The sequence below is a fragment of the Mauremys mutica genome, chromosome 1 (genome assembly GCF_020497125.1).
Source record: "Mauremys mutica isolate MM-2020 ecotype Southern chromosome 1, ASM2049712v1, whole genome shotgun sequence".
In the NCBI taxonomy this organism is placed as follows: domain Eukaryota; kingdom Metazoa; phylum Chordata; order Testudines; family Geoemydidae; genus Mauremys; species Mauremys mutica.
In genome coordinates, this window is record NC_059072.1 from 102092013 (window position 1) to 102105687 (window position 13675).

General features: G+C 53.3%; 1 protein-coding gene across 5 annotated transcripts in view; it reads right to left on the reverse strand.

The window, feature by feature from the left end:
- The window catches only part of LOC123349886 (PARP1 binding protein), a 116143-nt gene that overhangs the window by 58839 nt on the left and 43629 nt on the right, over positions 1–13675 (reverse strand). The window contains exon 7 of one of the 5 annotated variants that reach the window (XM_044988181.1): positions 2514–3263. The exons of the other annotated variants lie outside the window; for them this stretch is intronic. Coding sequence (XP_044844116.1) covers positions 3158–3263 — 106 coding nt within the window. The 3' untranslated portion in view covers positions 2514–3157. Of the gene's footprint in view, positions 1–2513; positions 3264–13675 lie in introns of those variants that run through there. 5 annotated transcript variants of the gene reach the window in all.

Here is a 13675-nt window from a genome sequence, read left to right on the forward strand (position 1 = left end):
TATACAGATACTCCTGGTTCTTATAGTTGATAAGCATTTGGACCAGATGGCAGGCCCCTTCAAAGTGGTATCTCCACTCTCCAGGGGTGGTCTTAATTGCCAAGTGTTCCTTTACAACAGGCCTGCACAACATGCAGCCCGCATGGGCTCACAGTGTAGCCCGCGGGCAAGCAAGGCGGTGGGGCTGTCGGTTTCGCCCAGGGCCGGTGCAACTGACTGGGATTTTTCCTCCCTCCCCTCCATTCCCCTCACGCAGAGTGTGGCATGGCTGATTGGGCGACTGGGCCTGACTTAGCTGCTCCCATTGGTCTCCAGCAGGCAGAGTCCCTCCCCCACTGCCCCCCTCCCCCTGCCTCAGCGTCTCATTGCAGCACTCTGCAGGGGAGGGGCTGTGTGCTCAGCAGCTTGTTTGGTTGGATCCACGTGGAGCCAGTGGCTGGAGTGGCATGGTGGTAAGGGGAGGCCCGGGTGGCAATCAGAGAGCAGGAGGAGGGTTGGATGAGTCGGGAGTTCTGGGGGGGGGGGGTGTGGCGGCTGTCAGAGGCGGGGAGTGGTTGGATGGGGCATGGGAGTCCCAGGGGTTTGTCTGGGGGCGGGGGGTGTGGATAAGGGTTGGGGCAGCCAGGGAACAGGTAAGGGGTAGTGTCCTAGGGGGGAAGTTAGGGTGGGGGGGTCTCAGGAGGGGGCAGTCAGAGGACAAGGAGCAGGGGGGTTGGGGATTCTGTGGGGGGTGGTAACTGGGGGTGGGGGTGGGGCAGGGCTCAGGTGGGGCTCTCTCCCCATCTTTTTTTGATTGTTGAAATATGGTAACCTTAAAAAAAGTGGTGCCCTGGCTCAGCAGGGAGGAGCCGCCTTCCAGAGGCACCGGAGAGCCAAAGTGTTGGCTTGCAGGGGCGACAAGCCCCAGCCATGGAGGAGCCGGCGGGGCACAGGGGGGTAGCAGCTCTGCAAAAGTGGAGGCACCGCTAGCGGGGAGCAGCCGTACCCCCCGCTCCTCTTGCAGCCTGGCACCCCACCACCACCGGGGCTCCTGCAGGCTGCAGCAGATGCATGCGGTTGGCAGCCCCCATGCACCCCCCAGCTCCTCCTTCACCACACTCGGGCTTTGCAGCTCCTGGGTGTGTGAGCCGCCGGGTCACGGGGCCCTGAGCATGCTCCAGGAGGAGCAGTGGTGGCTCACACTCCCAGGAGCCGTAGAGCCCAGCATGGCAGAGGAGTGCATGGGGGGCTGGCGCCCATATGCATCCACTGCAGCTTGCAGGAGGCCCGGGGGGGGGGGGGAGGCGGGGTGCTAGGCTTCAGCCTGGGCAGGAATGGTGGGGGGCGTGGCTGCTCCCCGCTAGCTGTGCCGGCACCTTTGCAGGGCTGCTGCCCCCCCTGCACCATGCCAGCCCCTCCATGGCTAGGGCTCACCACTGCCACAAGCGGGATGCTCTGGCTCTCTGGTGCCTCCAGAAGGCAGCTCCTCCCTGCCAAACTGCTGCAGCGGCCCAAGCCTGGCAAAGCCAGTGAGTGGACTCGGGGCGGAGGCTGCCAGGATGGGGTGGGGAGGGCTCGTGGGGGGGCTGGGCTCCCTCCAGGGGAGTTTGGGGCGGGGGGGGAGAAGAACCTGGTCTGGGGAGCAGCCCCTGGGCATAGCTGGCCCCTGGGGTCTATAAAGGCTCATTGGGATTTGCCTCTCAATGAACCAAAAAGAGATGTAATATCTCTCATTAAATTTGAAAGGTAATTATGAAAAGTACAAATGTTTTCTTTGAACAGATCAGGCGTTTTTCATTTTTCCATGATTGATAAAATTAAAATAATTTTAAAAAATTGTTTGCTTTAATTGAAAAATTCTTAAGTATCACTCTTCCCCCTCTCCCCCCAACCTTCCTTTTCGGCCCACAGTTGTTTCAGTGGAGCAGGGCTGGGGAAGGAGAGTTTGTTTCCACGGTGCGGGCAGCACTGGGGGTGTGTGTGTTGTGTTTCAGGGATGGTGGGGCGGGGGGGTTCGGCCCTCAGCTGTTTTCTTTGGAGTAATATGGCCCTCGCCGCTTTACAAGTTGTGCAGGCCTGCTTTACAAGATCTTGTAGTTTTGCTCAGCAGGGATGAGCTTCCTTGAGTAGGATGTGATAACATGCAGTATTTTCCCAGATGCATGCCTCTGGGAGAGGACTGCCACAAACACTATATTAGAGGCTTTGGCTTCCACAGTGAAAGCTTGCATCATGTCTGGGTAGACCAATACTGGAGCAGTAGTGAAGACAGGTTTCAACTGCCTGAAGGTGCACTCAGCCTCAGGCAACCAATGGAACTGGGCATTTTTCCCAGAATAGGGCAGTGAGGGACTCAGCTTGGTTTTGAAGCATTGGAAATGAACCGCCAGCAAAAATTTGTGAAGCCTAAAACATGTTGTAGGTCACAAATATTGCACAGGATTCCCCAGTCGTGAACGGCATAGACCTTGCATGGACCCATCTTGATTCGTTCCGGGTCCATGATGAACGCCAGGAACTCTGTGAAGGTCTGATCAAATGCCCACTTCTCAAATTTAGCAGAGACCATGTTCTCATAGTTTCTACAGGATTGTGTGGATGTAAGTGGTGTGTTGGTCCAAATTGTCTGACAAGATCAATATGTCATTTAAGTACACCCCCACAAAACTGGTCCAGTAGGTCTCATAGCTGGAATGTCACTAGGGCATTAAATCAGTCTGAAAGTGGCCATAACAGGTTCAAAAGGCAGTCTTCCATTCATCCCCTCTCTAAAATAAGCTCCCCAGAGATCCAGTTTGGTGAATACACAAGGAGCACCCCTGTGATCCAGCAATCAGGAAACTGGGCACCAGGTAACAGTTCCAGATTATCTGATGGAGTGCTCAGTAATTGAAGCAGAGGCCGCCATCTTTATACGAAAAGGACGGAGGTGCCAGCCAGTGAAGTCAACTTGCAGACAACCCCTCAGGCCAGGTTCTCAGAGATATTCTTGCAATGCTGCTAGTTCAGGCTTGACATTGTATACATCTGTCCAAATGGCATCTTCACTCCTGGCTGAAATTCTACGGACAGTTGTAGTCCCAATGTGGGGGAAGGGTTTCCACATTCTTTTTCTCAAAAACGTCAGTATTCTCACCGTAGTTGGGGGAAAGTTCCAGAGTACCCGCAAAAGGGGGTTTCAATATGGGCAACTACATCTGTTTGAGACCTTCAATGTGTACTGGCCCCTCGCCATACTGCTGGCAGAATTCCTATAGCACAGTGACTTTCTGCTCTCTCCAGCACAGAAAATTTCAGCCCAAATGGTTAAAAAGTTTAGCAAAGTTATAAGCAACTGAAATGGGAAATATGAGGCAACCTTATCATATGCAGTGCTACCAGACCCAGCCATAATTAAGATCACACATTGGATATAGGTAACAAGTAATGCTTGTTTTAGAATACCAGCGCTCTTCTTCTCCCAGCCCCTTCCTTTCAACCACTGATTGTAATATGGAGGATTTTTTTAAATTTTATATATAAAGGGCTGTGTACACTAGTTCTGCAATTTGGCGGTGCCTGGAGTCCACTCCTGGCAAAAAGGTTCTCCTCTGTCTTCCCAGACATCATGCAGAACACTGCTAGCCACAATAATATGGACATCATTGAGGACACTGGTATCCACACGGTTTTGAATGCAGCACTGTAATAGGGCGTCCGCCCCACATTGGCATGTAAGGGATTAAAAGAGGCCTAAGGAGGCTGCACAGGAAGCAGCCAATAGGAGAGCGGCTGCAAAGAATAGCCAATCAGAGCCTAGCAGGCTCACATAAAAAGGGCTGAGGTCCAGAGGTAGTTAGTGGCTGCTGGGAGCTCGAGGAGAGGACTGTGTCCCTAACAGGCTGCAACCCTGCAGGACCTTGGACAGAGCAGTGCAGGCAGAGACCTGGGGAGTACAGAAAGAGCTCCAGACAAGTTGCTGCGACTGAGTAGGGTGCTGTGGCCACAGGGAAGCGGCCCAGGGAAATGCAGCGGTAGTCAAGGCAAAGGAATACAGTAGGTGAATGTAGTTCACTGGGTCCCTGGGTCAGGACCCAAAGTGGTGGGTGGCCCTGAGTCCTTCCACTCACCACTGGGGAAGTGGTTGGACAGAGATTCCCCCTTCCAAGGGGGGGGGGAAGAGGGAGGGTAACTTGGATGGTGGCACGGCCAAAAAGCTGAGTCGCTAAGTGGACACTGAGTTTCTGGGAGCTGTAGGCAGGAGCAGAGACAAAGTGCTGGTGTACAGACCGCGGAGGTGGGCATCAGCCTCAAGCTAATCCCCAGCATGACCAGGAGGAGGGGCCAGTATGACAATGAAGGACTGCACCCCATGACAAGCACCAACAGAATTTCAATCTGCCAAATGCACATGCCACCACTAGCCTACAGCTACTGAGTGTAGTTGAATCTTCCTTTACCAGGACCTCTGAAATCAAGGTACAGTTTCATAAGCCGTGGCTAAAGGGGTTAAGAAGGGTCCACTCAAATAGTAGGAACAGTGACTCCATTTATAACAATGGCATTTGGTGCAAATAATGTCATAGCTTATCCATGAAGGTAAAATCCCGATCTCTAGGATACCCTTACATCATGCACCAGTGCATCCCACATTAGTGTCCATGAATCTGTCTCAGTTGACCAGGGCCTGCATAACAATGGAGCAAAAGACGGTTGCTCACCTTTGTAACTGTTGTTCTTCGAGATGTATTGCTCATATCCATTCCAATTAGGTGTGCGTGTGCCGCGTGCACGCTCGTCGGAAGATTTTTACCCTAGCAACACTCAGTGGGTCAGCTGGGTCGCCCCCTAGAGTGGCACCGCCATAGTGCCGAATATATACCCCTGCCGACCCAACGGCCCTTCCGTTCCTTCTTGCTGGCTACTCCGACAGAGGGGAAGGAGGGCGGGTTTGGAATGGATATGAGCAACACATCTCGAAGAACAACAGTTACAAAGGTGAGCAACCGTCTTTACTTCGAGTGCTTGCTCATATCGATTCCAATTAGGTGATTCCCAAGCCTTACCTAGGTGGTGGGGTCGGAGTGAGATGTTGCAGAATGCAAAACTGCTGAGCCAAAGGCTGCATCATCTCTGGACTGTTGAACCAGTGCATAATGTGAGGCGAAGGTGTGGACCGAGGAGCAGGTAGCTGCACAACAGATCTCCTGGATGGGTAAGTGGGCCAGGAGGGCAGCAGCAGAAGCCTGAGCCCTGGTAGAATGTGCAGTGAGGTGGCTCGATGGAACATGGGCCAAGTCATAGCAGGTGCGGACGCACGACGTCACCCAAGATGAAATCCTCTGGGAGGAGACAGGTAGGCCCTTCATTCGGTCTGCCACTGCGACGAAGAGTTGGGGCGTTTTACGAAAGGGCTTTGTCCGCTCGATATAAAATGTGAGCGCCCTACGGACGTCTAGGGAGTGCAATTGTTGCTCCTTTCGCGATGAGTGTGGCTTCGGAAAGAAGACCAGAAGGAAGATATCCTGGTTGATATGAAAGGCCGACACCACCTTAGGGAGGAAGGCCGGATGTGGTCGCAACTGCATCTTGTCCTTGTGAAACACACTATATGGTGGGCCCACCATGAGAGCCCGAAGCTCGGAGACTCGTCTGGCCGATGTAATGGCTACGAGGAAAACTGTCTTCCAGGACAGGTATAGCAGCGAGCAGGTTGCCAGCAGCTCGAATGGGCAGTCATAAGTCTGGTTAGAACCAGCTTAAGGTCCCAGGTTTGGGCAGGGCGGCGAACTTGGCTTGGAGCGCTTATACCCCCCCTTGAGGAACCTAGAAACCATAGTGTGCAAGAATACGGAGCGGCCACTCTCCCTTGGGTGGAAGGTAGAGATGGCTGCCAAGTGCACCCTCAATGATGACACTGCCAGGCCCTGCTGTTTGAGAGACCAGAGGTAGTCCAAGATGGAATGGATCTGGACCTCGGTGGGAGTAACATTGTGTGTTTCGCACCAGCAGGAGAAACGCTTCCACTTGACCAGATATGTTACCCGAGTGGAAGGTTTCCTACTACCCAGGAGTATCTGTTGTACCGAGGCAGAGCAACGTAACTCGGATCGGTTTAACCATGCAGCAGCCATGCTGTGAGGTGCAGGGATTGCAGGTCTGGGTGGTGAAGTCTGCCGTGATCCTGCGTTATGAGATCTGGGCGAAGAGGCAGGGGAATTGGGTTGGCTATCGACAGGTCTAGCAACATGGTGTACCAGTGCTGCCTGGGCCACGCTGGAGCGATCACGATCAGGTGTGCTCTGTCTGTAGCAGGGTGGACCCCTGCTCCGGCCCTGAAGGGGTTAAAAACAGCCCTGGGAAGGGGCTGAGGCTTGAGAAAGCAGCTTTTAAGCTGGGCTGATTGGGAAGTGGCTGCAGCTGGGCCACGCCCCAATCAGGCCCAGCTGGCCCCTATAAGGAGGCCAGGGAAGCCAGAAGCCCAGTCAGTCTCCCTCTGCCTGTAGAGGGAGAAGGGCCTGGCTGCAGGGAGCTGAGACAAAGTACCTGAGGGTGAAGCAGGGCTGGGGAAAGGCTGAGGAGCTGGGGAGCTCCAATCTGGAAAGCCCCAGGCTGCAGCCTAGCATTGGGCTAACAGGTACTGGGGGTTGCAGAGGCAGCTCAGGGGTAGGCCAAAGCAGCAGGTCCAAACCCTCCTTGCCAGTGATGAATAGGCTGATACGGCAGTCTGCCCCAGATTGTGGGGCTAGACAATGACTGGCAGTAGCCATATACTGAGGCAAGGTGGGGATAGAGGGTGGGGGTTCCCTGAGAGGGGAGACCCTGAGAGAAAGGGGTTACTGCCAGGGGGGCAGCACCCCATGTAAAAGGGCACCGGGGTCCAGGGAGGGACTCGGGGTCAGAGAACAGGCGGATCACTGGCCTGCAGAGGGTGCTCCGAGCTGGACACAAAGCTAATTCCCTGGAGTCACCAGCAGTAGGCGCCGCAGGGGTGAGTCCGACCCTTTACACTGTCCTTGCGGAGTTTTAGCAGGACCCTGTGAACCAGCAGGTACGGTGGAAAAGCGTATAGCAGATGGCTCGTCCACGGCATCAGAAAAGCGTCCAAGATCGAGCCCGGGGAGAGGCCTTGGAATGAGCAGAACGCCTGGCACTTCCTGTTCTCGCCAAAAGCGAAGAGGTCTATGTGGGGAAAGCCCCACTTCCAGAAAACAGAATGGATAACGTCTGGACGAATAGACCACTCGTGAGACAGGAAGGATCTGCTGAGGCGATCCGCCAGAGTGTTCCGAACCCCTGGGAGAAAGGACGCTACCAGGTCTATCGATTGGGCTATGGATGGCTTCCTGACAAAGAGGGGAGGACCGTGCTCCTCCCTGCTTGTTTATGTAATACATGGCCGTTGCGTTGTCTGTGAACACGAGACACACTGAGACACACTGAGACCTGCCTTGTAGGTGCTGCTGAAATGCCTGGCACGCAAGGCGGACTGCTCTCAGCTCTCGGACATTGATGTGCAAAGCCAGCTCTTGAGCTCTTGATGTGCAAGGCCTTGAGTGCGAAGCTGACCAAGGTGAGCACCCCAGCTGAGAGATGATGCGTCCGTCGTCAGGGACACCGAGGGCTGAGGCGGATGAAACGGCATCCCTGCACACACCAAGGAGGGCGTCAACCACCAGTCGAGGGAGCCTAGGATGCTCAGGGGGATCGTGACGATCACGTCTATGCTGTCTCTGCCCGGGTGGTATACCGAGGCGAGCCACAATTGGAGGGGACGGAGGTGTAGCCTGGCATGTTTGGTCACGAACGTGCAGGCAGCCATGTGACCCAGGAGACCGAGGCCAGTGCGAGCCGAAGTTGTCGGGAAGTTCCGTAGACCTTGTATAATTGTTACCATCACCTGAAACCGAGGCTGAGGTAAGCAGGCTCTGGCGAGATTGGAGTCCAGGATGGCCCCAATGAATTCTATTCTCTGTGTGGGAATCAGAGTGGATTTCTCTATATTGATCATCAGGCCTAGATGCAGGAATAGGTCCTTGACGATGCCCACATAACGAGTGACTTGTGCCTCGGAGGTCCCTCGAATGAGCCAATCGTCTAGATACGGAAAAACATGTATCCGGCGGCAGCGGAGGGAGGCGGCGACTACAGCCATGCACTTTCTGAATACTCTTGGGGCTGTAGAGAGGCCAAACAGGAGGACCGTAAAGTGGAAATGTTGACGGTTGGCCACAAACCGGAGGTACCTTGTGTGTGTGGAGGATAAATGGCGACGTGAAAATATGCGTCCTTCATATCGAGGGCGGCATACCAGTCTCCGGGATCCAAGGATGGGATGATGGTCCCTAGGGATACCATGCGGAACTTCAGCTTTATCATGAACTTGTTGAGTTCTCGCAGGTCTAGGATAGGTCTGAGACCTCCCTTTGCCTTGGGGATTAGGAAATAGCGGAAGTAAAACCCCTTGCCCCTTTCGTCCTTTGGTACCTCCTCTATAGCTCCTACGGCAAGGAGCGTCCGCACCTCTTGCAAGAGGAACTGCTCGTGAGAGGGGTCCCTGAAGAGGGACGAGGAGGAAGGGTGGAAGGGAGGGGGCGAAATAAACTGGAGGCAGTACCCAAGTTCCACCGTGCATAGGACCCAACGATCCGAGGTTAGATGGGACCACGCAGGGAGGAAAAAGGAGAGGCAGTTGTAAAAGGGAGGGAACAGATCCTGGGTAATAACTGGTACGCCGTCCTCGGGCGTGCCTTCAAAAGTTTGGCTTTGGCCCCACTGGTGGTTTGGCAGGACCCTGATTTTGGCCCCCTTGGGGTCCTGACTGTCGCCTACGACTGCCTCGGCCACGCCTTCTGCCAAAGTCCTGTCTTTGTCTAGGCTCAGGGTAAGGGCGGTGAGGTTGGGGATGGAAAGGTCTGCGCTGAGTTACCGGAGTGTGCATGCCGAGAGAGCGCATAATGACCCTGTTGTCCTTTAGGCTTTGTAGCCTAGGGTCAGTCTTTTCAGAAAACAGGCCTCTACCGTCAAAGGGCAAGTCCTGTATGGTATGCTGTAGCTCCAGCGGGAGGCCTGACACCTGAAGCCATGAAATGTGTCTCATGGCAACACCCGAGGCCAGAGTCCTGGCTGTGGAGTCGGCTGCATCCAACAAGGCCTGGAGGGAAGTTCTCGCCACTTTCTTCCCCTCCTCCAAGAGGGTGGCAAACTCTTGACGGGAGTCTTGAGGGACTAACTCCGTAAATTTACCACCGCCGCCCAGGTGTTATAATTGTAGTGGCTAAGCAGGGCTTGTTGGTTGCCACCCGGAGTTGTAGGGCCCCTGCCGAGTACACCTTACGGCTCAGTAGGTCCATACGCCTAGCCTCCTTCGATTTTGGAGCCGGCACTTGCTGGCCATGGTGTTCCCTCTCATTGAGGGACTGCACTACGAGGGAGCAGGGAGGAGGATGCACATACAAGTACTTATACCCCTTAGAGGGCACCATGTACTTGCGCTCAACTCCCCTGGCAGCGGGCGGGATAGAGGCTAGAGACTGCCAGATGGTATCAGCATTGGCCTGGATCGTCTGGATAAATGGTAAAGCCACTCTTGTGAGTGCGTCAGCCGATAGAGGACCCGGTAGTAGATATCCTATCTCCAGGACTTCCTCCACCTGGAGGTTCATATTGAATGCCACCCGTCTCAGGAGGTCCTAATGGGCCCTCAGGTCGATTGGAGGAGGGCCCGAGGAGGATGTTCCTGCCACCACCTCATCTGGAGAGGAGGAAGAGGAAAGGCCGGGGACAAGCGGGTCCTGTGTGGGCTCTTGTTCCTGGACGACCTCCTGCTCCAGGTGGATCTGGGAGTCAGGAGGCTGAATTGGAGCTTCCTCCGTACCGGTCGGAGGGGGACGGCTAACAGTAGCCTCTGGCACTTGGTGCTTTGATGGGACAGAGCGAGACGGAACTACCGGTACACTTTGGGCCTGGCGGTACGCCCAAGGTGTCCAGAATGACCACTGATGGGGGCCTTGGTCTTGGGCCCGGGTCTCCTGGAAGACTCTGGTGGGCACATCGGAATCACGGTCCTGAGCATAGGAACTGTCCGCATGACACGACGCCAATGTGAGTTGAGATGGCCATGGAGGGGCTGAAAAGCCCTGGGCAGAGTCTCCCTCTGACCTATCTCGCTCTACTCGGCACCGGGGAATCGGTACCGGGAGCCTTACCAGTACTGGGAACGAGATCAGGACCTGCGACCAGAATGGTGCCGGGAAGTCGACCGAGATCTCGAGGCTCGACGACGGGAGCGGCTGCGAGAATCACAGTGCCTGGAGTGGTGCCGGGACCTGGATCGGTGCCGAGAGTACCGGGCCGACGAACGGGACGGTGATCAGTGCCACGAGTGCGACAGGTACCGAGAAGGAGAACGGTGCCGGGACTGCAAGCGGTGTCGGGACCGAGAACGTCTGCGGGACCGCGATCGTGAACGGTGCCACTCTGCGGTGCCGACAGAGGGTGGTCTGATCAAGGCAGGCTTGCCGATCGACTGTATGACCCGCACCGGCGGTGCTGGGGGTTGAGACTACGCAGACTGTCATTGCGATCAGCTCCCTCGCCGTGAAAAGTGTCTCCGGCGTGGAGGGAATAGTGAGCTCAACCACGGCTCTCGCCGGGGAGCTTTCAGGCACCGGACTCGACGGCCCTTGCGGGACCGGAATCGACAGTGCCGACGTTGTCGGTGCCGCGGCAGGTGTCGGTGCCGGGCGGTCCAACCAAGTCGAGTGCTCTGGCTGCGGTGCAGGTGTCATGGAAGCAGCCGGAGTCTTCTGTCTCTTCACCCTCGGGGAGAGGGAGCGGTGCCAAACAGATGTCGGTGCTGGCGACGGTCGGTGCCAAGAGGCCTTAGCGGTACCGGTGCGATCCGGTGCCGAGGAAGCGCTTCTGGTTGTAGACTGTCCAGCGCTCGGTGCCGAGGGTGGAGGGGTAAGAGCCACCTCCATCAGGAGCTGCTTGAGACGAAAGTCCCGCTCCTTTTTTGTCCTCTGCTTAAAGGCCTTGCAAATACGGCACTTATCTGCGAGGTGAGATTCCCTGAGGCACTTAAGACAGGAGTCGTGGGGATCTTCTGTTGGCATCGGCTTGTGACAGGCCGAGCACGGTTTGAAACCCGGTGAACCGGGCATGGGCCCCGGCACCGGGTGCGGGGAAGGGGATAATCCCCGAATCCCTCTTAACTATATACACTATGTTAAGAACTAATAAAATTAACTACAACTATATACACAAGAATTAACGAGATAACTACGAGTAGCTAGGGAAGTGGAGATCAGCTAAGCCGCACTCCACTGTTCCAACGACCGACACGGGCGGTAAGAAGGAACTGAAGGGCCGTTGGGTCGGCAGGGGTATATATTCAGCGCCATGGCAGCGCCACTCTAGGGGGCAACCCAGCTGACCCACCAAGTGTTGCTAGAGTAAAAATCTTCCGACGAGCGTGCACGCGGCGCGCGCACACCTAATTGGAATCGATATGAGCAAGCATTTGAAGAAGAATACCTGTTACAGTTTATGTATTCACATGCTCCTTGCAGGGGACAAAATATGGTCATGAGTGCCATATCAATAACCCTGGCCCAGTTTGAAAAGTTCACTCGCTCAAAGCCAGCAACTATTTCAGGAACATTTTTAATACCCCTCACCTTTGGGTAAATCATAGTCTTGATTGCTCCACAAACCTCCACCACAATTGACTTGCCAACTCCAAACTGGCTAGCAACAGGCCTGTATCAGCGTGGAGTAGCCAACTTCCAGACTATTCTAGCAGTTTTGCTTCTGGACCGGCATGACGTCCCTCATGCATGTGTCCTGGCACTGGATGGTCAGGGCAAAGCTGATCACAAACCTCCAGGAATATCTGAAGGGGAAGAGCATATTTGGATACAGACTGGCTAACCTACTGAGGAGGGCTTTAAACTAGGTTCAAAGAGGGCAGATGACCAAAACCAACAGGTAAGTCCAAAAAAAATGGAGACCTGGGAGAAGAGTCAGAATTTAGGGAGAGCATGGGCTGTTATAGCAGGGATAAAGGAGAGACAAGACAGAACTGGAAGGGGATGGGGGGGAGAGAAATAAAAATCAGTATTTTAGGGTACATCTACACTACCCACTGATCTGGCAGGTAGTGATCGATCCATCGGGGATCAATTTATCCTGTCTAGTGTAGGCACGATAAATTGATCCCCGATTGCTCTGCCGTCGACTCCTGTACTCCACCGCAGCGAGAGGCAGAAGTGGAGTCCATGGGGGAGCAGCAGCAGTTGACTTCGTATCCTCATGGCATGGGGTAAGTCCACCTAAGGTACGTCGACTATTCTCGTAGCTGAAGTTGCGTATCTTAGATCGATCCCCCACCTCAGTGTAGACCAGGCCTTAGATGTCTGTACACTAATGCGAAAAGTATGGGGAATAAGCAGGAAAAACTCAAAATGCTAGTAAATAAACACAACTGACATAGTTGGCATCACAGATTGACTTGGTGGGATAATACTCATGACTGGAATATTGGTATAGAAGGGTACAGCTTACTCAGGAAGGACGGGCAGGGAAAAAAGGGAGGAGTTGTTACTTTATATATTAAATATATACACTTGGACTGAGGTTGAGATGGAAATAGGAAATAGACTTATTGAAAGTCTCTGGGTAAGGATAAAAGGGGTAAAAAACAAGGCTGATGGTCTGTAGTAGACCCCTACCATGACACCTTATCAGGAAGAAGAGGTAGATACGGCTTTTTTTAAACAACTAACAAAATATCCAAAGCACAGGACTTGGTAGTGATGGGGGACTTCAACTACCCAGACATCTGTTGGGAAAATAACACAGCAAGACACAGATTATCCAACAAGTTCTTAGAATATATTGGAGACTTTTTTATTTCAGAATGTGGAGAAAGCTACTAGGAGAAAGGCTGTTCTAGACTTGATTTTGACAAATAGGGAAGAACTGGGTGAGAATATGAAAGTGGAAGGTAGCTTGGGTGACAGTGATCATGAAATGATACAGTTCATTATTCTAAGGAATGGTAGAAGGGAGAACAGCAAAATAAAGACAACAGATTTTAAGAAGGCAGACTTTAGCAAACTCTGAATTGGTAGGTAACATTCTATGGGAAGCAAAGTCTAAGGGGGAAAACAATTGAAGACAGTTGGCAGTTTTTCAGAGACATTAAGGGCACAAGAGCAAATTATCCCACTGCGTAGGAAAGATAGGAAGTATAGCAAGAGACCACCCTGGCTTAACCAGGAGATCTTCAATGATTAAAAATTAGTGTCCTCCAAAAAGTAGAAACTAGGTCAAATTACAAAGGATGAATATAAAGAAATAACACCAGTATGTAGAGACAAAATTAGAAAGGCCAAGGCACAAAACAAGATCAAACTAGCTAGAGACATAAAGGGTAACAAGAAAACATTTTACAAATACATTAGAAGCAAGAGGAAGACCAAGGACAGGGTAGGCCCGTTACTCAATGGTGGGGCTGGGGGGGGGGAAATAACAGAAAATGTGGAAATGGCAGAGGTGCTTAATGACTTCTTTGTTTTCAGTTTTCACTAAGAAGGTTGGTGGTGATTGGACATCTAATATAGTGAATGTCAGTGAAAATTACATAGGATAAGAGGCTAAAATAGGAAAAGAACTAGTTAATTACTTAGGGTAGGTCCATACTTACTGCGAG